Here is a 24,858-nt window from a genome sequence, read left to right as displayed (position 1 = left end):
TACACCAAAGTACATGACTTTACATTTGCTAACATTGTAGCTGTTTCACATGCCCACAATTCCAAGCCTTTTTCAAATCATTCTGCAAGTACTACATATCAGCCACATTCCTGATTACACTGTAATCGTTGATAATCAGCAAACATTGTATCACCTGTCAAATCCTTTCCTGTCATTAATGTAAAGATTGAATAACAGTGCACTAAGGATTGATCCCTGTGGCAAACCACTGGCCACCTCGCGTCTTGCAGACATATTCCCATACCACAATATGGGAATATGTCTTCCCCTAGTATACCCATGCTGTTCATGGCAAAATATAGATTCTCTGTCAAAACATTGCTGTATATAAGCTCCTAACCAACTTTTCCAAAATCTTTACTACCACTCCAGACATATTGATAGGTTGATAGTAGTTGTATACATCAGTCTTTGTACCACCTTTGTGCAGTGGGATTACCATACATTTTCCCTGCTCCTGTGGAATCTTCCCTATTCTGAGACTCAAATTATATAGCATGGTCAAAGAAATAACCACTTCAGCTGAAAACTCTTTCAGCGTCCATGTTAATATCCCATTGGCCCCTATTGCAATCAATTCTTATTCAGTTTGTGCAACAGAAACCTGAGTTTCTTCATCCAGTGAAGAGGTAGCCTATAATTTTTACACCGGACATCATCCTTATGTACACATATTCCACATGATTTTTTTTCTTATGAATCTCTTGCTTAATAAGATTACACATCCATTTTATTCTTGTCTTATTTATTCTTTGAAATCTAGTGACAAATTTCAATATTGCATCATTTAAGTATTTTTTTAAAATGCTTTCTGTGCATTGCTGATATCCTTCCCATCTAGCATGGGACATGAAACAATACCATGGGACTAAACCTAGTATATCTCTCAGTTGGGTCATAATTTCCTGCTTTGTAGTTTAGCTTGTAACCTTTTCTGAATGGAGCATCTACAAACTTAGCCACATCCAAAGTCAGTACAGTGTGAACAGTGTCACCAACCAGAAGCAGAACAGTCACTTTAACTAAAACTTCTTCTGACTCTATAATCAAACCTAACAGTGTTTGACTTTGAGTTCCTTCTGTTACATGCTGCTTAAGGAAGTTGTCTTGCAATAGCTCAATAAATCAATAAATTCATTTTCATTCTTCTCATGAGATTTCACTGTTACCCAATCAATGTTTGGATAATTAAAGTTTTCCATGATGATTACTCATCCTGTTTCATACCTATCATGTTAATTTGGTAATGCATTTCATTGTCACTAGCAACTGATCCTCTAGGTCTGTAACAACACCTTGCTATATATTTGATTTTGTTTGACTCCATACCAGATAGCTTCAAACTTACTGCTGAATGGAAAATTGTTACTGGTATTGTAGTCATAGCTTTCTACCCTAACTGGACTCAGATTAATATCATTAGCAGCACAGCAGCCTCTTCTTTCATATCCTATCATTTCTAAAAAAATACTGTACCCTTTATGCTTGCTACCAGTTAGTATGTCTATCTCTGATGGCCAGGTTTTACTAATGCCTACAATCTGAGGTCCCAACATGTTGGCCAAGGCAACAAACTCTACCCCTTTATCTGATACTCACTGCATTCATGTACAGACAAAATAAGTTACCTGCATGCATTTTTGTGTACTCTCTGTTGTAGGCTGCACGACCTAGTTGGATCTTTTGATGAATGTATCTACCAGTAAGTTGTCCAGTAAGACCCACTGTGAATTGTATTAACTCTCCCACATATAGAATTGCAAAGTTTCTTTCATATTCATCAACTGCACATGTTAGACAATGGGCCAGATCATTCATCAAGAATTCTACACATTTTCTTGAAAAAAATGAAGGATATTCAAATACAACAGTCATTCCATCATCTGACACTATTAGTTTGTCATATGATCACTTCCCTCCTGATCTTGTGAAGATTTTTGAATTTGTTTTATGTTCAGGATATTTTAACTGGAAAAACAAGATCTATAAATAACTTGAAGCACTGCCTTGGGTAGTCCTCTTTCTTCACCTTTGGCAAACTATTTTTTAAACCATCTGGAAACACTTTGTTCTCATCCATTCATCTCCAGCCTTCTTTTTGGTTTCATTACATCAAATGATTTTTTTGCTGTTTGGCCTCATTCTGAAAATGAACTTACCACTTTCCGTCATCAGATGAATAGCCTTTACCTACGCATTTAATTCACCATGGAAAAAGAAAACACTAGTAGTTTACCATTCTTGGATCCTTCTTACTCGCACAGTCTCTGGTACTTTGTCATCCATTGTTTATTGGAAACGTACCTTTACTGGCAGATACATTTATCAAAAGTCTTTCATCACACCTATCAAAAAATTGGTGTTATCGATTAATAGAACACATAATGCGTACTCCTAACCCTCAAGCTTAAAAGTTCTCACTATCAAAATTTTAATGGAATTAAATGGTTACAACCCTAGTCAAATCCAATAGATAATAGTCTCCTATATTCCATCACCTAAGGATTCTTCATCAGACTACGGGGTTCTGATCCCTTATATTTCTGGTATCTCTGAAGCTACTGGTAGAATTTTGAAGAAGTATCAACTTAATCCAACATATTTTCCTGTCAACAAAATTTCTCATTTATTACCATCAACAAAAGACAGATTGTTGCCTCTATCTTTAGCTGGTATTTATCAGATCTGTTGTGAATGTAATTTGACATACTTTGGTGGACAGTCTATTCTGTAGAAAAAATGATTAATGAACATCAGTAGTACATTGAATATGTGATACCTCAAAAGTCTGGTCCGGAACAGCATAGTATTGACACTAAACATAGTGTCCTATCGATGAAGCTTGTTTTCTCCATAGAGGCAATTTTAAACGTGAATACTTGTTGAAAGAAGGTTATGAAGTCCTTTTACATCAGCCTAACCTGAATTGGAATGTGTGTGTGTGTGTGTGTGTGTGTGTGTGTGTGTGTGTGTGTGTTTCAAAAGTTTGGGAGATTCTCATTTTATGTAAACATCAAAAATAATTGTAATATTACAGTGGTGCCTCGACTTATGAACCGCTCGACATTCGAACTTTTTCGAGATATGAAATTTTTTCGTATCCCATTTTGACCTCTAGATCTAGACTTGAGATACGAACCATGATGCTTTTCTTTTCAAATGAACTAAAGCCTGTTTTACATTATATTTTTTTAAACTTTTTTATGCATGTTTAGCTGAGCACGTGCTGAACCATCTCTAGTGTAACAATTGTTGTTACTACGTCGTATTTATCTTAAATACGATGAACGTCACACATATTTGCTTTTTTGTGTATCTATTTCAGTATTTGTGTAAACAAACAATACACTTCATGAAGATTTTTTTAGGTTTGTATTTATTATGCTTCATGTTTATTTTCTGAATAATCTACCAGATAAGTGTCATTTCACCGATCAGCATATTATTTTCAACATGGGGCCAAAGAAAACTAATAAAGAAGAAGAAATCACAATAGAAATTAAGAAAGAGATTGTGGGAAAATATGAGAATGGAGTCAGACAAAGTGATCTGTGCAAGCAGTATAACTTGTCCAAATGATGACGTTGATGAAGCAGATGTAGAGGAGTACAACATTGAGCTGACCACTGAAGATCTACAGGAGTTAAGAAGAGAGCAGGAAAAAAAGGGGGATGAGGAGAAGGAAAAGCAAATGTCTTCAGAGGACGAAGAAGACAACAACAAAAAGGAGCAATTCCAACAAGTGGCTTTAAAAAAATCTTGCAGCACTGGGGCGAATTGCAAGAATTGGTTAACAGGTGGCATCCAAATCAAAGTGTTGTTTCTAGAGCCACCAATATCTTCAATGACAATGTCATTAATCACTTTAGAAGGGTGTTAAGGAAATGACAGATTCAGTCAACGTTTGATAGGTTTTTGTAAACACCTCCCTCACCTAAGAGACAAAAAGAAGCAACTGATGGCAATAAATCAAACTCCTGAACCACAAAACCAGCCATAAGAAAATGGATTTTTTTTACAATTTAATGGAAGATGATTTTCATACTAATCATGTAAAACCAAAGATTTCATAAATAAAAATTAATATGTAATGGTATACAAAATGTATATTTATAGTGTAAAAATGCTCCTCACTCCTCCTACATTTCTTTGCATTTTCTTCATTTAGTTGAGAATAGTTTTTATTTTTTGAATTTTAAAAAAAAACCTTTTGAATCTGGAAACGAATTAATTGATTTCCCATAAGATATAATGGAAAATTGGGTTTCGAGATACGAACCTCAATCAGGAACGAATTAAGTTCGTAAGTTGAGGTACTGTATTTATTAGTAGTAATTTCTAGCACACAGAAACTGTTTTTCAGTTGGTGAACCAATTGTTTTATGTACCTTGTATTCCTGTGATTTAATTTGCTTGTTGTTTCTACACACTGATGATATACTGTTAATTTCAGTATGAAATATTTGTACTTTGTATGATTACATGGTTATCATGTAATTTTTTTTTGTCTTCATATGAAGGTTGAAATGTCTGGAAATTAAAGTAATTATTCTTAATATGGTAGTTGTCTCCATAATTTATCAAAGAATAGGAAATATCTAGTTGGATGTTGCTGTAGGCAACATGTGGAGGGTAGTGAGAAGGAAATGTATAAGCAAATTGGTCTAACTAATTAGAAAAAGGCAATCATTATGGGTGACTTGAATTATGATAATATAGATTGGAAATGAGGAGACAACATCTGGTGGCAGAGAGAATTAATTTCTTAAGTTTTGAGGGACAGCTACCTTACTTAGTATGTACAGTGGATACATGGTAATTAAGGTCTTGGATTTGATTATTGCATCAGAGAATGTTATTATAAATGAGGTGTTAATATAATTTCTAGTGCATGGCAACTGTTTTTTAGTTGGTGAACCAATTGTTTTATGTACCTTGTATTCCTGTTTGATTTGCTTTCTAAATCTCCCTCCAGCTGGTAAAAGTGACTATGGATGATTACTTGGGTGATAGCCATCAGTATTAGGTCTTCTGTGAGAAAGGGATATACGTGGAACTATAAAGCTGGTGATTATGACAGGCTCAGGAAGCAACTTTCAGCTATATCATGGAATGAAGAATTGGAGGGAAAAGAGATCAGTGTTGCTTGGGACCTGTTCAGGAACTGTCTGGCAAAGGCAATGTATGGATACATTCCAAATTTAAGGGGTCAAATAAGGTGGGTATGAATTGAATCAATGAAGAGATAAAACGTGCAATTTGGAAGAAGGTGGCATTATGGGACAACATAAAGAAATGTGGTAATAATTAATTGCAAGAGGAGTAGAAAGAGCATGCAAGGGAGGTAACTTGCATGGGTAAGTGTAGTATGATTGGTAGATTGGTTGTCTAATAGGTATCAGCAAATGCCGTAATAGTTATTTGCAAGAGGAGTAGAATGAGTATGAAAGGGAGGTAACTTGCATGGGTAAGGGTAGCAAAAGTGCAGTATGATTGGTTGTCTGATAGGTATCAGCAGGTTGTGTGTGTGTGTGTGGGGGGGGGAAACAAAAGAAATCCTAGAGTTTTTTCAACACAATGCCAACAATAGAACAAAGAATGATATTGGTTGGAGAGCATGGTAGAACAGTAACCACTGAGGAGGATATAGTACAGATGTTAGATGAGCAGTTCATAAAGATATTTTATCCTCTTGAAAGAACTCGAGAGTGGTGAGAAGGAGCCACTGTTGGTAAGTAAGCAGGAGGTATTTAATAAACTTGATGTGAATAAGGCCGTAGAACTTGATGGTATATCATTGCATATCTTGAGGAAATGTTCCAGAAAGTTAACAACAGGTTTAACTTCTTTAACATGAGTCTGATTTGCCCAAGTTCCAAAGGAGTGGAAAGAGGGCAAAATTGTTTTGCTTTATAAAGGGGAGATGATAAGACTAAAGTTTTGAATTGCAGGCTAATCTGCTTGAATGGAGTTATGGTAAAAATGTTAGAGAGGCTAGTGAAGATCAGGATTCATATTCGGGTTGACGACAACAACATTCTCATTGATGGACAGCATGGTTTGCCAAAGGAAGAGCGTATTTATTTTAGTAATCTACTTCCATACTATAATGAGGTGACGAGCATTGGACATAGGAGATGTAATCTAAATATACATGGTAGTATATTTAGATTTTGCTAAAGCATTTGATAGATCACCATGTGACTAGCAGGTGATTAAACTAGAATAGGATGGGGTTACATAGTAGATTGGCTGTCCGATAGGTATCTACAAGTTGTGTGTTGGGGAGCATTATCCCAGAAGAGGAACGTCACTAGTGGTGTGTGCCCCAAGCATCTGTTTTTGGATCATCTCTGTTTAATTTGTATGTAAATATTGGGAAAGGCTTGAATGATTATATATATATATATATTGTTTACAGATTAAGATCAAAATTTGGAAGAATTATGAGGAGAAGAATTGATGTTGAGCCTTGCAAGCAGACTTGAACTGACTTTCTGAATAGGCAAATGAATGGGGGAATGCCAGTTCAACATAGCAAAGTATGAGGTTTTAAAGTTTAGAAAGCACAGGTGGCAGATAAGATTGGTAGGGATATCTTAGAGGATGTGGAGGAGATAAGGGATCTGGGATGTTTGGTGGATAAGGTATTAAAATTTTGGGAACATTTTGCTAAAATTGTGAGGACAGCACAGGCATTATGGGAATGATGTGGAGAACACTGACATAGGAATAAGAATTGCCTGTTGCACTTATTTAAGAATTTGATGGATCAATGTGAAGGATGTTATTTTGAAAAGGAAACCATGCCTAAGCTTGGTGTTTCAGATAATGAATGATGAGTAGGCTTACTATTTTTCAGATACCTGATATAGTTTAAACAAGGCATTCTGCTTGCTATCAGTTGTACTTTAGTTATACTTGTGTTCATACAAATAAACTATGGGTTAACTAAGTTAACTGTTATTTATCTTTTATCAGATCATTAAGTTGTCTTTGTGTAGTTGAATGTAGCTTTTAAATTGTTTTTCCTTCTCTACTGGGAGACATGCTTGCTCCATGGTTAATAAATGTATAGAATTCTGATCAGTTTACCATCATGTGGTTAAGCTTGTGCTGTTGTGCATATTCTTGAAAAATATGCATATACAGGCACATCCGGACCATATTACACATTAGGTTCCAGACTACTGTGAACCATTGTTACTACTTCATAATGAAGGTTGTTTTCTTGATCAAAAATTAGTAAATAATAATATTTGGTTAACCGATCAAGTGTTGATCAATATTTTATTAATTAACTGGACCAACTAGTTTCGCCACACTTATCTGTTGGCTTCTTCAGGGCACTTACATATAGGTTTAAACACTCTCACAATTATGCATAACTGCAAAACTGACTAGAATAATTACAAATGAAATAGTATCGAACGTGAGTGAAACACGTATCACGTGTACAAGATCAGCTAGCTGTTGCTGAGGAACCTTCTGTAGTTTGTATTAAAGTTCATTTCTTCCGTTTTTAAGGCTCTGATTAGGGTTTTCCATATCTCTGGCAGTATTAGGCCTTGATTTCTGTTAAGGTTCACAGTAGAACGGGCGACTGTGGCTGCTTCTTTGAACATTCTTGAATGGTAATCCACAACTCAGAGAGTTACATCAAAAACTCTGGACATTTCGTAGAAAAGCTAAAAAAACATCAAGATATCGGATAATGATCTTCTAGCCAGCTTAGATGTCACCTCTCTCTTTACAAACGTTCCCGTAGTAGAGGTCATTGACATCTTATGTACCTTATTCCCACAAGATATAACCGTATTGTTTGCTCACTGCCTAAACTCCAATTATTTTTCTTGGAAAAATAAAATTTATCAACAGTTAACAGGCTTGGCAATGGGAAGCCCACTCTCACCTTCATGTGCTGACCTCTTTATGCAAGACTTAGAAAACAAAATCCTATCACAAATTTTTCCTAGACCTAAAATTTGGTTTAGATACGTGGACGATATCTTCATATGGAACAACAACAAAGATGACATATATGATTTTCTCAAAAAGATCAACGCTTTCCATCATTCTATTAAATTCACTCTGGAACTTGAAAGAGAAAAACAACTTCCGTTTTTAGACATCTTAATCAAAAAACAAACTGATGGCAGTTTAAATCTATCGGTCTACAGAAAACCGACCAATACAGGTCGCTACCTACATTTTAACTCCTCTCACCACATATCACATAAACTCAGCATTATACACATGTTAAAGAAAAGAGCTATTTGCATCTCAATGGACAACAAGACCCTTCAAGACGAGTTAAAATTTATTTCCAACAATCTGTACTTGAACGGCTAAGAAGACTATCCAAGAAGACTAGTCAATAAAATCCTTTTCTCTGAACCACCACAAAGAGAATAAGAAGAGATTCAATATATAAAAACGATTGCAATTCCGTATGTAAGTGGCATCTCCAACAAGCTCGCCAATCTCCTCAAACAACACAAAATAAGAGTAGCATTTCAACCTATAGATACTATTCGTAAACTACTAAGATCTCCAAAAGACAACCATCCTTTCTACAAATATGCTGGAATCTATAATATTCCATGCTCATGTGGCTCTAATTACATCGGACAGACTTCGAAAAGCCTCGAAATCAGGCAAAAGGAGCACATTGGCTATGTCAAAAACAACAGACAGGACATTTCTGGGCTATCGTCTCATTTCTCCACAACTAACCATGTCATCGAGTGGGACAAAAGCTGTTCCCCCTACTTAGAGGAAGATTACCATTCAAGAATGTTCAAAGAAGCAGCCACAGTCGCCCGTTCTACTGTGAACCTTAACAGAAATCAAGGCCTAATACTGCCAGAGATATGGAAAACCCTAATCAGAGCCTTAAAAACGGAAGAAATGAACTTTAATACAAACTACAGAAGGTTCCTCAGCAACAGCTAGCTGATCTTGTGCACGCGATACGTGTTTCACTCACGTTCGATACTATTTCATTTGTAATTATTCTAGTCAGTTTTTATTCTTGTCAGTTTTGCAGTTACGCATAATTGTGAGAGTGTTTAAACCTATATGTAAGTGCCCTGAAGAAGCCAACAGATAAGTGTGGCGAAACTAGTTGGTCCAGTTAATTAATAAAATATTGATCAACACTTGATCGGTTAACCAAATATTATTATTTACTATTGTTACTACTTTTTTTTTAACACTTCTAGATGCAATGTTTAATAACATTTCATGTATATGTGCATAAATGATGTAAATAAAGCATTTATTTTAAAACAATAGGTTTATGCAATTTCTTCTTTTGTAAACAAAACAAAACTTATTCTGAATAGACTGTTGTAAGGAAACATGCCAAACCAGTTTCCATTCATAGTGAATTTATGGAGACACAACACACAACAATGTTCAGATTTGGATGATGTTTCAGCATTTTACAAGTTTCTTTGAATTTTCTTTCAAACCAAGTTTTGGTGGAGTGGAGTGAAGTGTAGGGACTTATTGCCTTTCCATTCAATTCTGTGGCATGTTTGGAGTGTGCGTGGTCTGATAGGCCTCTTTTACCATAATGGAGGTATTTAATGTGTTCGTTTGTGTTCATCTTTTCTGATTGGGATGGTGCATCTTGTTTCCCCCCTATGTAAGGTAAGTTACAGGTACATTGAATTTTGTAAACTCCTGGATGGGAAGTTATGGAAGAGCTTTGGAGGAGCTAAGTAAATTTCTTAATTTTGCCTGGGATTTGAAGGTTGTCTTATACATTTCGGCAATAACACTGACACAGTTATGGATAACGCTGTATTATTATTATTATTATTATTAAGAGAGACTTCCAGGGACTCATTGAGGGAGGCCACTTACCACATGCTTGTTCTTGATTTCATTCTCACAACTTGCACAAATAACATCCAATGGCAGTCCATTCCAATCAGGCACACTTTCTGTAATTCTTGCATCTTCTCTCTGATAATTTGCTCTAACTTTGCAGTTTTGGAGGTTAATTAATTTTCAGCATCCCCCCCTCAATGTCTTCAATAATCTCCTTAGCACCGCAAGCCTTGTCGTTCTTGACTTTGCTGCTTTTCTTAGCATTACGTTTCTTGTGCATTTCTGATGCCATTTTAAACTATACTTATTGACGACATTGAATTCTGTAAATGAATTAATCTCCAAAACTGCAAGGTTAAAGCAAATTATCAGAGAGACGATGCGCGAATTACAGAAAGCCGAGATGCGTTGAAATGAACATAGGCAAAAAAAGCAGCAAAAAAAAAAAAAAAACAACAAAGCACAGAATCAGGTAAGTCAGTAGTAACAAAAATCAGGTCAGTAACGTTTATAAAAAGCAGGATGTTATTTGGTATGATGACTATCATAAAACATGCTGTTGATGAATGGGTTATAAACTAGATGAATGGGTTTTAAATATCTTTAAAAAAAATATGTTATAAAACATTAATTTTCTAAGGGAAAAACAGAATAAAACAGACAAAAATCACCAATTTTACATTACAGCTACATTCACTGACCAATCAATGTAGCTTCAAAACCCAGCTCCTTGAATTCCTCGAACCCAGTCTACTTTTGACATACAAAGTTTGAATTCATACCCTAATGTGGTGCTTTACTAGTGTAGCTATAGCTACACTAGTAGCTAGTTACTAAGAATTTTATCTTTGTTTATAATAATTGTAGCAACAGTAGTGTGAAGTTGAGGTAAGTGTAGCCTGCTTCCAATCTTAGTGTTCGATGGACATTGTCACTCAGTCATTTTAATGTAATAAGTTTACACTGTATTCTTTTCACTGGAAGACAGCACTTTTACATCAAATTTTATCCTCTATTATTAACAACAATAAAATAAAAGTTGTAAACAGTTTATAATTCAAAGCTAAATTCCAATATATATATATAGAGAGAGAGAGAGAGATGTAGCAAGCAACTATGTTGTAAACAGACAAGACAGTTCATGAAAACTGCATATTAGTTGATCCACAGGAATGTCATGTCACTAAGACTATCGTATAGCGAATTCAGTGTCACATAAATGGACGTTGGTCATAATTGAAAAGCGTCGTATGAGCAGATCAACATAACTGTACTACTGTACTTATGAATGGTATTACTATACTTTTATGAATGGGCCAAAGTGTAGTGTATTTATTTTTAATAAATTTTTATTCTTTTCAAAATGGTATCATGTACTATGATAAAGTATTAATATTGTAAATCTGTTAATGGCTAGAAATATGTTGGTTTGGTAGTGTAATCAACTTCCAGAAATAAAGCTTTTGGGAGGATGAGGCTGTTTAATAGATAATTTTTAATGTGAGGATTAGGAATAGTATAGTAATGTTTAATATAGTGTCCTTTCAATTTTGAGTTTGTACATAATTTTCATAATATTGCAGATTTTTATACATGAGGCATTCCATGATAATCTTTAAATTTTAAATTAACTGCATATTAAATAAAACATTTTTATTATAAATCTATATAATTTTGTACTTGAATGCTTCTTTATGTAAATTATTCTTAATTTGCTTACAGTGAAGACTACAATCGCAGTTTTACTACTGTAAATAGTCCAATTGAAATAGCAGAGGCTGGTCCTGGTGTTTATGAATCTCTTGGTTTGCTTGCATTAGCTTTGATATTTAAACTTGTAATAACAATATTTACTTTTGGTATCAAAGTGAGTGTTTATTTTGAACATCCATAATAATTTGAATCGATGATTAGTTAAAGCTTTTCAATATTTGGAACATTGTATTCAGATGCACAGAAAGCTTAAATGATTGCTATCATTTATGTTGTTTTTGAGTCTATTAACACAAAACATCATATTAGCATTTATGATATATGGTACTCACATAATCTTCAGTATGGGTTGTTGTGTATATTACACTATAAAAACATTTTCCAAGAGCTAATGCATTTCACTAAGATAAACTAAATTAAACTGAATTTATTGAGTCTGTTAATGTTTTTCTGGTTAAAATCATGCTCTTTGGAGCACAGAGTACATAGTTATACAACTATGTATAAATCAAAATTTTCATGCTCCAAGAATGCTGGTTTGAACCCAATAAAATTATTTTGTCTTAATATGGGATTGAGAGTTGATATGACTCAGAAATAACATGAAAGCATGTTATATTCATTGAGCTGAAAGAAATGTTATTTTCAATGTACACTATGTGAAAATAAATATTAGAACAGCACTATATTTCAGAGAAACATACATTTCACACACACACACACACACGCCTAAATAGTATATGGGCTCTTAAGATCCTGGTCAGCCAGCCCTTGTTTGTCAAGTGATTAGCATATCTGTTCTCTAACATATAGGCTGCTGGTTTGAATCCCTTCATGAATGCATGTGATTGTCTTTAGGTGGTAGCTGAATTTCATCATCTGGTGTGAGACTACTGCCTCATTTATTGAAATTTTATTTTCATAACTTTGCACTGAAAACAGTGCTACCTGTAGTCTCATATGTAAGACCAGAAGAAGCCTAGGTCCCCAACAGCATCCTGTACTATCCAATTCCACATCTTAGGATTCAAGAAATCATTCTCTGGTAAGTCCTCCATGCCATCAGTACACCCTGCAATGGTGTACTGATGGCATGGAGGACTTTCACACAGAGATTACTGCTTTGTGTGAAAGTGGCTTGAGAGAGAGCCCAAAGCTTAGTCCATATCAGTTTGCTGATGCCATACACCTTTAAACTATACAATTGCAAAGATTAGTTTTGGTACGAGAGTGCCATTGGATTCTAAAATTGCAAAATTAAAAAAGTGTACTCAGCTCATACAAAGATCACATTCCCTACCTTGCTCACCTGGGATTTACAAAATTCTGTGCACCTGCAACCTACCCTGTTTGGGGGAACAGGCCACACCATCCCAGTAAGGAAAGATTAGCATAAGCACCACATTAAATTCCTTCAAACCTGTCATAGAATCAATTGGAAAGGCACCACATACCTACACTGCACCAAAACTTGGTTTGAAAGAAAGTTCAAAGAAGCTTGTGAGATGATGAAACATCATCCGAATCTAAACAAGAATAATGGATTAGTAATTCCAAGAATCTGGAGGACCCATCTGCAACCTGTATAGCATCCAGAACATTATGGCATAACCACAACACAAAATCATAAGATGAGAGGACCGTAGAAATGCATTTGATGTTGTTACACTGTAATTTTTTTTTTATCATCTGTATATTATTATACTTATGATATATAAAAAATTAATTAATTTTTTATAACTTTTTATTATTATTTTTAAATATTTTTTAAAAATATTTAAAAAAAATTTATTTATTTACTTTTTTTTCACTAGAGGTCAGACTAGTATAAACAACTAACTGCATTTAGATTTAGCTTACTTTTGTGTAATGTCGTAGCTTGTGTGCTATGCATATGTATGCGTTCCTGATGATGGCGATGATGATGTTTTCCTCAATATAGAGGTCAAAATGTTGAGTGGTATTTATTTAATTATAAGTAAAGTAAATAATTACTCCAGCAAATTTTTTTCATTTTTTTATTTTTTTTGTCTCCATAATTCTTAAACCAACCAGTGGTTCCCAAACTTATTTGGCTTACTCTGTCCCCTTTTACAAAAATAAATTTATTAAGCACCTCCTTGCAAAGTACTTTCTAAGACCTGACCAGCTCTACCTGATACATGTAAAAGAAAATCATATGAAAATATCGATCAGCAGTTCACAAGTTTTAAGTAATAACAGACAGATACAGAAACAAATTTCCATTTTATTATGCATCTAGTAGAGATTTTTGAAGTTTGGAAATAAGACAATTTGAAACTAAAATTTTAAAACTATTTATTGAAATCAGCCATCATCATCAAATTCCTGACATGTACCTTCAAGGGGTGTACAGGATATGATAGTACTACATGAAAAATTTACATCATTACTAACTTCCTATCTATAATTTACCTCCAAATTAGTCTGTTAGTTGTTAAGACTCCAACATTATCAGATCTTATATTTCTATCATCTAAGGCACTTTGTACCGTATCAATCCACCTATATCTTGGTTTTCCTCTGGGTCGTTTTCCTGCCAACCTGGTAGAGAAAACTTGTTTTTCTAATCTTTTCTTGCCCATTCTGTTTAAGTGACCATACCATCTGAGATTAGCTCTGCTAACGCATTCCTGGATGCTGACAATGCCAAGTTCTTTCCTAATATCTTCGTTTTTAATATGTTATTGCCATTGATGCAATCTGTTCATGCCTCTAATCTTTCTCAGAACCCAGCTCTCAGATCCATAAGTTAAAACTGGTTTGAACACTGTCTTGTATACAGCTAATTTAGTGTTCCGACTAATTTCTCTTTTATTCCATATGAATTTATTCAATTGACTTCCTACCATACCTTTGTTGATTCTGTTGTCTATTTCCATATTTAATTTACCATCTTCACTAAAAATCGTGCCTAATTAGCTAAAATGTTTTACTTGTTCCACAGGTTCTCTGTTCACAACACAGTTAACATTTTCAACGATTCTACTATTTTCATTGTCTTTGTCTTTTTATTGCTGACCTTCATACCATATCTATTACAACAGTTATTCAATTTAGTCAGGGAATCTTGCAAACTTGTAGCAGATTTATTTAGAAGTATAACATCGTCTGCATAAAGCAAAGAGCTGACATTAACATCTCCAATACTGATATCATGTTTAATACCACTTACCTTCATAATGTGATCCATATAGATAATGAATAATAGAGGGGATAATGTACATCCTCTTGTCTCACACCAGATTTAACATTAAACCATCTTCCTGTACTTCCTTCAATTCTAACTGCTGATTTACAACTCAAGTAAAGACTATGTATTGCTTGATATAATGCCCCATTGACACCATATAACTGTAATGTTTTGAATAGCTTCTCTCTTGGCACCATGTCAATGCCTTTTTCAGATTGACAAAACTTAAATACAGATCTTTGTCATATTCCCATGCTTTTTCAACCATTTGTCGTAAAATGAAGATCTGATCCTGACAGTCTTCTATATTTTTATATATGGGTACTATTAGAGCTCTACTCCAATCATCAGAAATTCGTCCCTGTATCCAGGCCTTCTGAACTATGCAGTGCAGCCACTGTAAGACTTTTATACCACCATACTTCAGCATTTCTGGTAGAATATCATCTACTCCTGCCGCCTTTCCACACTTCAAGCCTTTAATGGCTCTTTCTACTTCAAGTATATGTATTCCTGCCTATATGCCCATTGAATGTTTTTTACCACTGTGCTATCACTGCTTGTGTCATTTAGCAATTTTTCAAAGTAATTATTCTATGCTTCAAGGATATCTTTTTCTCCTGTTTTCGTGTCACCTTTATCATTCCTCCTTTACTCTTTCCTCCATTTCTAAGCTTCTTCAACAACCTCCAGAATATTTTACCACCTTTCTGATATTTATTTTCTATGTTCTTGCCAACGTCCCCCCATGACTTTTTTTTAGCTAGTTTTACACAGTGTTTAGCTTTCTTACATTTGTCTCTGTATTCTCTAAGAGCACAAGCTGACTTATTTGGCAGGAACTTTTGATATGCTTTCTTCTTTTCCTTTATTGCCTCTTAATTTCCAGTGTCCACCATGGAGTTCTGATTTTTCTATCCTTGCAGACAACCTCACCACATGCCTCTCTGGCTGAATCAATCAGGGTTTTTCTTCAAGGCTTGCCACTGAATCTCCAAGGTTTCGTTCCTGTTCTCAAACTCTTTCATTTTTTCTTCAATAATCTTTTTGTATTTTAGTCTACAGTTCACATCTGAAAGCTGCTCAACTTTTATTCGCTTTAAAACTTTCTTACTTGTTATTCTTTTCAATATGAAATTCAATTTTATCATGCTCAAGACTAAATAGTGATCACTTCAAAATTCAAATCCTCTGTACACTCTGGTGTCCTGCACCAGGGAGAAAACATCACTATCAACAATAACATAGTCAATGAGACTTTTCTTATTCCTTGCTTCTTCTCTCCATGTGAATTTGTGCACATTTTTATGTTGGAACGTGGTGTTAGTAATAACTAGTCCATGTCCTGAGCACAAATCCAACAGGTATTTGCCATTATTATTAGCTTTGCTCTTTTCTCCAAATTTTCCCAAAATATTTTTGTATGTCTCACAATCATTTCCTACTCTACTATTTAGATCCCCAACAAGGGCCAACTTTTCATTTTTCATTGTGTCAGTTTCTTTTTCTAAAGCCTCAAAAATTCCTCCACTTTTACATTAGTAGAACCTTCTATGAGACCATAGGCACAAATAAGTCTCATTGTCCAATTCCACATTCTGATATTCCCACACCACTCTACTTGAGACTGCCTGCTATTCAAGAAGATTAGCCTTGTATTTTGTGTTGAATACTATAGCTACTCCTTCTTTTCTTTGAAATCAACCAAAGAAACATAAATTGCATGTGAACATAGGACAAGTTGGAACTGAAAATTTTATAACACATGCAAGAATTTTAAACACTGTGTAAAACTAGCTAAACAAAAGTCATGGGAGGACTTTGGCAAGAATACAGAAAATAAATATCAAGAAGGTGGCAAAATATTCTGGAGGTTGTTGAAGAAGCTTAGGAATGGAGGAAAGAGTGCTGTAAAAGGAGTTAGAGATGATAAAGGTGACATGAAAACTGGAGAAAAAGATATCCTTGAAGTATGGAGTAATTACTTTGAAAAACTTCTAAATGAAACAAGCAGTGATGACAGCACAGTGGTAAAAAACACTGACCAGGTCATGCAGTCAGGAATTCTTATCCATACTTGAAGTAGAAAAAGCCATCAAAGGCTTGAAATGTGGAAAGGCAGCAGGAGTAGATGATATTCAACCAGAAATGCTGAAGTATGGTGGAATAAGAGTCTTACAGTGGCTGCACTGCATAGTTCAGAAAGCCTGGACAGAGGGACGAATTCCCGATAATTGGAGTAGAGCTCTCCTAGTACCCATATATAAAAAGGGAAATAAAACTGAATGTGAGAATTACGGAGGTATTTCCATACTGAGTGTTCCTGGCAAGATCTATGCAAGGATACTTGAGAAACAGTTGAGAAGAATTGTGGAAGAAAAGCTTGGTGAAGAACAAGCTGGATTCAGGCCAAACAGAGGCTGTCAGGATCAGATCTTCACTTTACGACAAATAGTCGAGAAAGCATTGGAATATAACAAAGATCTGTATTTAAGTTTTGTCGATTTGGAAAAGACATATGATAAGGTGCCAAGAGAGAAGCTATTCAATACACTGCAGTTATGTGGTGTCAATGAGGCATTATATCAAGCAATACTTAGTCTTTATTTGAGTTGTAAGTCAGCAGTTAGGAAGTACAGGAAGATGGTTTAATGTTAAATCTGGTGTGAGACAAGGATGTACATTATTCCCTCTGTTATTCATTATTTATATGGATTACATTATGAAGGAAAGTGGTATTAAACCTGATATCAAAATTGGAGATGTTAATGTCAGCTCTTTGCTTTATGCGGATGATGTTATACTTCTAAATAAATCCGCTACAAGTCTCCAAGATTCTCTGACTAAATTGAATAGTTTTTGTAAAAGATATGGTATGAAGGTCAGCAATAAAAAGACAAAGACAATGAAAATTGGCAGAATCATTGAAAATGTCAACTGTGTTGTGAATGGAGAACCTGTGGAACAAGTAAAACATTTCAGCTACTTAGGCACGATTTTTACTGAAGATGGTAAATTAAATACAGAAATAGACAACAGAATCAGCAAAGCTGGCATGGTGGGAAGTCAATTGAATAAATTCATAGGGAATAAGAGAGAAATTAGTCGGATCACTAAACGAGCTGTATACAAGACAGTGTTCAAACCAGTTTTAACTTATGGATCTGAGAGCTGGGTCAGAAGTAAAACACTTGACCAAAGACTAGAGACCACAGATATGAGAGTCCTGAGAAAGATTATAGGCGTGAACAGATGGCATCAATGGCAATATCATATTAAAAACGGGGATATTTGGAAAGAACTTGATATTGTCAGCATTCAGGAATGCGTTAGCAGAGCTAATCTCAGGTGGTATGGTCACCTAAACAGAATGGGCGAGGAAAGATTAGCAATTCAAGTGTTGTCTGCCAGGTTGGCAGCAAAACGACCCAGAGGAAGACCAAGATATAGGTGGATTGATACGGTACAAAGTGTCTTAGGCGATAGAAATATAAGATCTGATAATGTTGGAGTCTTGACAAGTAACAGACTGATTTGGAGGAAAATTGTAGATAGGAAGTTAGTAATGATGTAAATTTTTCATGTAGTACTATCATATCCTGTACACCCCCTTGAGGGTACATGGCAGGAAATTGATGATGATGATGATGATATTAAAATTAAGAAAACATAAATTGCGCATATGTAAAAACACACACAAAATATTAAATAATGATCAGTCATATTAAAAACAATACCAATGAGAAGGATGAGCTTGGTGCGCTGCTACCAATTTATTAATATTTGGCTCTATGTTTGTCAGCAGTTGATCAGCTATTTGCAGTTGGTTTCTTTTTTTAGTTAAAAGATTTGTTACTGCACTGAACTCCATGTTCCACTAAATATGATGATGGAAATGCAAGTATTTTTTTTTTTTATTAGAGCCTACAATCCAAGATAAGGTGTGAGCATCTGCTTTTGCAACCGGAACTGTTGCTATCCATTTTTGAATTTTAATTTCAATTCCTTGTTTGTTGTTATTTTTATCAGTTCTTGTAATTGTAAAGATTCTTCTGTGTTTGTACTTGAAAACGGGCCCAAAACCCATTCGGGTATTTTCATTTCAAGAATATCTTTAAATCATTAGTTGAAATCACAATGGAGAGCCTCAAAGTGCTGACAATAGCTGAGCACATCTTCATCACATTTTTCCACTGTTGATAGATTTGGAAACTGGCTGAATTCTCCTCATCCTAAGTTTCATTTGTACAGGATAAGTTTTGACACAAACGCAGAAATAACAGCTTTTGTTTTTATTAAATTCAGCTCATCTCCTTGGAGCTGTAGATTTGTTTCATTTCATTAAATTTTTAAACAAATTGGTCAAATAAACTATGTCACTTTTGAAATTAATCAAGTTGGCTTGTAAAGAAACATTTCTGTTTTCTAAAAACTGTAGCACTGAGTCAAAGAGTTTATAAAATCGATTCATGCAACTAAATGTTGACAGTGAATCACACAGTGTGCACATTGGCGCTGCTTCTTTGAAATATGCGATAAAACTGCAATAGCAGCCTGCCATCGGTAGCAACGGACAAGATATTATTCAATGGGATTTCTTTTTCTTTAAAAAAACTCTTCCAATGTATGAAATATCAATTCTCCTTTGGTGTCAGCAAATAATAATTCTTGGCAAATTTTTTCTTCTTTTATGTTCGTACAGATTCTATAAGTAAGGCTTAATTTCCTGGTAAAGTAGGCTCATCAAGTTGTATAGAGAGCTGGGTTGTTTTTAAATACTCACATAATGAGTCCTCAACATCCTGGGCCATTTCATCAATTCTTCGCTGCACTGTATTATTGCTCAAAGGAATTTTCTTGATAATATCACAGGCTGGCTTGTGCAGTACAGTGCATATGACCTTATTAACAGCTGGTAGGATTAGTTCTTTACCAACATTATGCGGTTTTCCCAATTTAGCAATCAGTAAGAAAATGTTGTAAGAGGCATACACCCCATCATCATCATCATCTAGTTTGGATGCTGCTGAAAACATACCTGCCAATGTTGGTTTGTTTCAAAAATTTTTCTTTAAGTGCTTGAAAATACGATAAATACTTATCTTTTTTTTATCAGCATGAACTTTTGTCAAATGTTCTTCTAGTGTTTGAAGGCTTCATAGATTCATTTGAAAAACTTTTTGGCAAATCAGGTACATTAGTAATGTAGTAAATTATATTAGTTACATTAGTAAAGTAACATTGGAGTTTTCCCAGAAATAATATACATTAGTAATGTTTTGTTGTAGGTGACTGAATAAAGCCATATTTCAAATATTCAATATTATATTGTCTACATTTCTTTGTGGGTTCAGCCATGATATTATCTGTTAAAAAAAAAAAAAAAAGTTAAAATTTACAAAATTTCTAGAATGCAATTCCAGAAATTTTCTTGTAAAAATAACTAAATTATTTTTACAAGAAAAGGTATAAAAATACTTAGGTGAAACCTGCTGTTTTATTGAAACAACAATAATTTGCTTCGTGTGTAATCCATTTAAGTAAGGTACCGACTAGGTATCAAATATGCACTACATCAAATTGCTAACTGCTTGTCACACAATTCAGAAACAATCTAAAGCTGATTTTACATCTCACGTATTTATAGTATTATACAGTAAACAAGTCATAACATGCACATGTTCCTACCAGTGTGTACTAGACTTGTAAAATCCTGATCACTTGAAATTGCATGTCCGTCAACACTTTTCTTGTTAAGACCTGTTGTCAGACTTCAATGCCGATTGGTTGTACCTTGCATTTTGTACGTTTCCTTGGAAAATAAAGCACTCATTATCACCTTTACTCACATTATTCGTAGGCGTTACTTCAATTCTAAACATCAAAATTTTTGATGATAAATTTTTTTCAGTGCCTAATTTTTGTCCTTTTTGCTTTCACTTCCCCCTTTTGCTCATGAGGCCACTACTGCGTCCCCAAGGGGATAGTACTGCTCACTTTGGGAACCACTGCAATAGACTATATAAAGACTATGAGTGGCATGGAAATATTTATTCTCCTGCTCCAAATACACCAAATCCTGGAATAGCAAGAAAATTTTCACCACATCAAAAATTGATTTTGAAAGAGCTAAAATCAAGAAACTTGCATCCTTGGCAGGCCTTCTGGGCCAACGCTATCAGCTGTTACAGCTGATAGCTTCTGCCCCCACACTACTCCTAACACTAATACACCTAGATAATACTATTGCATCATCACCAACAGAAAAAGCCAACCTCCTGTCTTCTTCCTCTTCTTCCAATTCTTGCAAATCATGATCAAAGCTGATCATGGAAAATGTCTCGCCAACCATTCCAGACACAACACTTAATGAAGCATTTGACCTTTTTCCAGAAAGAGATCAGAAAAATTTTGTTCAAGCTGGATACCAGAAAATCTTCTAGCCCTGATGGCATCCCTCCAGTTGTTCTAAAGTTCTGCATCCCAAAGTTGACTCCCACTTTATGCCACCTATTTACACTTTCTTATTCCACTGGTTGCTATCCTGCAGTTTGGAAAAAACTAGCCCATACAATCTGTTACTAAAAAAAAAAGTGACAAATCTTGACTAACTACTATCCAATTTCTTTCACCTGAATTCTTTAGAAATGGTTCTTTCCATTTCTAAAGTGATGGAAAGAACCATCAACAGGCAACTCCTGCACTACCTTGAAGACTCTCATCTAATAAATGATCAACAGTATGGATTCTGTTACTGTCAATCAACAGGGGACCTACCAAACTATGTCACCCACCTCTGGACAAACACTATTTTGAAGAATCTCAATTGGTTGCTCTTGATATCTCCAAGGCTTTTGACTGAGTTTGGCACATATCTATTAAGAAAACTCCCCTCATTTGGTCTATCCTCTGACTATTGCAATTGGGTAGACAGCTTTCTGGCTGGACACTCACTCCAAGTGATGATGGATAGTTCTTTATCTTTTATCTATACAACTAATACTGGGTCCCACAAGGCTCTGTTCTTTCATCCACCCTCTTCCTTCTATATATAGGTAGACAGCTTTCTGGCTGGACACTCACTCCAAGTGATGATGGATAGTTCTTTATCTTTTATCTATACAACTAATGCTTTGTCCCACAAGGCTCTGTTCTTTCATCCACCCTCTTCCTTCTGTATATAAATGATCTACTCCAGCTGACTATCAATCCAGTACTCAGTTTTGCTGATGACAGCACATTGCTGAAATCCTTCTGAAGAGGTTGCTAAGGAATGGGGGAGGAACTGATTATTTTTTTTAATTCTGTAATCACTGTGGCCATTGGAAAGGAAGGTGTTATGTATGTGCTTGAGTTCAGTTGAAAGAGAGGTTCCACTGTAACAAAGATTATAGGCTCTGTGTTTAGAGTTGAAGTAAAGACTGAAGCAAAAGAGAAACCCTAATTTTTTGGATGCAGAGGAGGCAGTATTTGTAATATGTTTGTGCCAAAAGAGATTTGAGGTTAGAGTTATTCTGAGCATGTGAATCTCATCTTGAATAGAGATTTGGGTATGGGCAAGGGTAAGATTGGAAGAAGAAGAAGGTTCTTTTTTTGTGAGAAATAATGCAGAGCAGTGTTTTGCAAGCACTGAAGTTGATGATGTTATCCCAACCCCACTGATGAATGTTTTGGAATTTAAGGTAGAAGAGGTTAGAGTTCTGGAGGTTGTGATGCACTTTGTAGGGTTTGTCAAACTTCAGTGCTTGCAAAACACTGCTCTGCATTATTTCCCACAAAAAGAACCTTCTTCTCCCAATCTTACCCTTGACCTTACTCAAATCTCTTTTGGCACAAACATATCACAAATATTGCCTCTTCTGCATCCAGAAAATTAGGGTTTCTCTTTTGCTTCAGTCTTTACTTCAACTCTAAACACAGAGCCTATAATCTTTGTTCCCGTGGAACCTCCTTTCAACTGAACTCAAGCACATACATAACACCTTCCTTTCCAATGGCCACAGTGATTACAGAATTAAAAAAATAATCAGTTCCTCCCCCCATGCCTTAGCAACCTCTTCAGAAGGATTTCAGAAATGCCATCACTATCCCCTACATCCGTAGCACATCAGAAAAATAGCTAGGTTCTTAAAAGAGCGCAATCCTCACTAGAAACTTGCTACCCTTATCTATCTCACCAAAGATCAGCTCCTCCCCCTCCCTCAGTTCCTGGAGTATATAAAGTACCTTGTTCCTGCAAGTTGACTTACTTCAGACAGATAGATAGATCAGTGACGATGGATAGAAGAACATAAATCATACATCTGCAATCATGACTATGGTCAATCTGGCCTTGCAGACCATGTATTGGATACAACCTACAAAATCTCCTGGAAGAAAACCACCATGCTCCTCCATAGTAAATTGAAAAAGGAAGGACTGTTTTTTTAGAATCTGCAGCAGCACTCAGAAATCAACTGAATTTAAATAAATACAGATGCATAAAACTTCGCAAAATTTGGGAAACAATAATTGTCAGAGGTTCCACTTTACATCCTAGGCCATCTACAAACACCCATAGAGGGCGTACCACCTAGATAGAACTTTAGAATCACCCATGTGTTTCATTTAGTATTGTGTTGTCTGTGTGTGTGTGTGTGTGTGTGTGTGTGTGTGTGTGTGTGTGTGTGTGTGTGTGTGTGTGTGTGTTACAAGAGTTATTTGTGATGCCTCAGTGACTGAGACGAAATATTGGAAGCATTGAAATTAGTTGTTAATCCTTTCCCAGTGTCATAAATATTCCATTAAGCCTACTACATGGAGTGATACACAGTTTGTGTTTAAGTTATAAGGCACCAGTTATAATTGAAGGAGGTACAGGAAGATAGTAAAATCAGGTGTGAGACATGCTATCTTCACTATTTTCATGATTTATATGGATCATGTTATAAAGAAAAGTGGCATTAAACATAATCAACAGCTGCACTTGGTTGCTCCCATACTACTGTATCATGGTGTACAGGATTGGATTAACCATGAACAGACATCTAGAAGGACTCACATTGGTCAGCCATACATGGTTGATCCTAGAGGCGAACGTTGGGTATTATGACTAGTATCTCAGCAGCAATGTACAACAGTGGGGCACTTCGACCCATTTGCACATGCACCATGTGCCATACCTTTCTTTTGCCTGGGGTTCCACAGCTGGAGACCAACAACAGTACCCATGATGATGGCCGGACATCACAAACAATGCCCCTTGTATGTGCCAAGGAACGTTGGAAATTAGACCCTCGGCTAATGGAAGAAGGGTCATCTGGAGGATAATCCTGTTTCCTGCTGCACACCATGCTGACCAGTTTCACATTTGGCATAAGCAGCATGAAGCCCTATCCCCTCCCCTGGTTGCAGAGTTAGGGTTCAACAGGCAAGTGGAGGTGGTTTTATGGTCTGGGGAGCTTTTTTCTGGCACACCTCAGGTCCATTGGTTATCATCCCACAAACACTGAATATGTTTGTGGTGAATGCTACAGGAACCTGTTAACTGATCATATAGGTCTACTGACCACAGTGCCAGTGCAAATATGAATCCATAATATGCCAAAAATGGATACATGTGGAAGTATAAAGCAGGTGATTATAGGAAGTTCTGTAGTCACTTTGCATCATTGGGTAGATGAGCTGAGCTGAAAAGATGTTGACAATGCATGGAAACTCACAAGGCAGTATCTAACAAAAGCAATGTATGACTGCATACCAAGAGTTAAGCAAGTAAATAGAATAGGAATGAAATGGATGAACAGCAAAATTAAACAAGCTGTGCTGGAAAAGAAAATGTTATGGAGGAGGTGCAAGACAGTTGGTGGTGATCAGATCCATGAAGAGTATAAAGTGCATGCTAGAAAGGCGATGAGAAAATAATGAAAGAAAAGGTGCAGTATAAGAGGAGATTGGCTGGTCAGGCCAAGGTTAACTCATGGGAATTTTTCTGCTACATGGCAAGCAAGAGGAAGAATAATTATGACAGATTAACACTGGTGGATAGTCATGGCAGACTAACAGCTGCAAAGGATATAGCAGAATTATTG

The 24,858-nt window shown here is 35.6% G+C and overlaps 1 protein-coding gene across 3 annotated transcripts in view; it reads left to right on the top strand.

The window, feature by feature from the left end:
- LOC150105778 (H(+)/Cl(-) exchange transporter 4-like) overlaps positions 1–24,858 on the top strand; it is a 425,804-nt gene that overhangs the window by 288,719 nt on the left and 112,227 nt on the right. For all 3 annotated transcript variants that reach the window (XM_090394346.1, XM_090394347.1, XM_090394345.1), the window contains one exon: positions 11,584–11,728. In XM_090394346.1, coding sequence (XP_090250472.1) covers positions 11,584–11,728 — 145 coding nt within the window. The remainder of the gene's footprint in view (positions 1–11,583; positions 11,729–24,858) is intronic.

This window comes from Typopeltis vanoorti, chromosome 6, assembly GCF_054136105.1.
Source record: "Typopeltis vanoorti isolate ZY-2024b chromosome 6, IOZ_Tvanoo_1.0, whole genome shotgun sequence".
Taxonomy (NCBI): domain Eukaryota; kingdom Metazoa; phylum Arthropoda; class Arachnida; order Uropygi; family Thelyphonidae; genus Typopeltis; species Typopeltis vanoorti.
The sequence above is the reverse complement of the archived record's forward strand: the minus strand, read 5'-3'. Positions and strand labels throughout refer to the sequence as shown.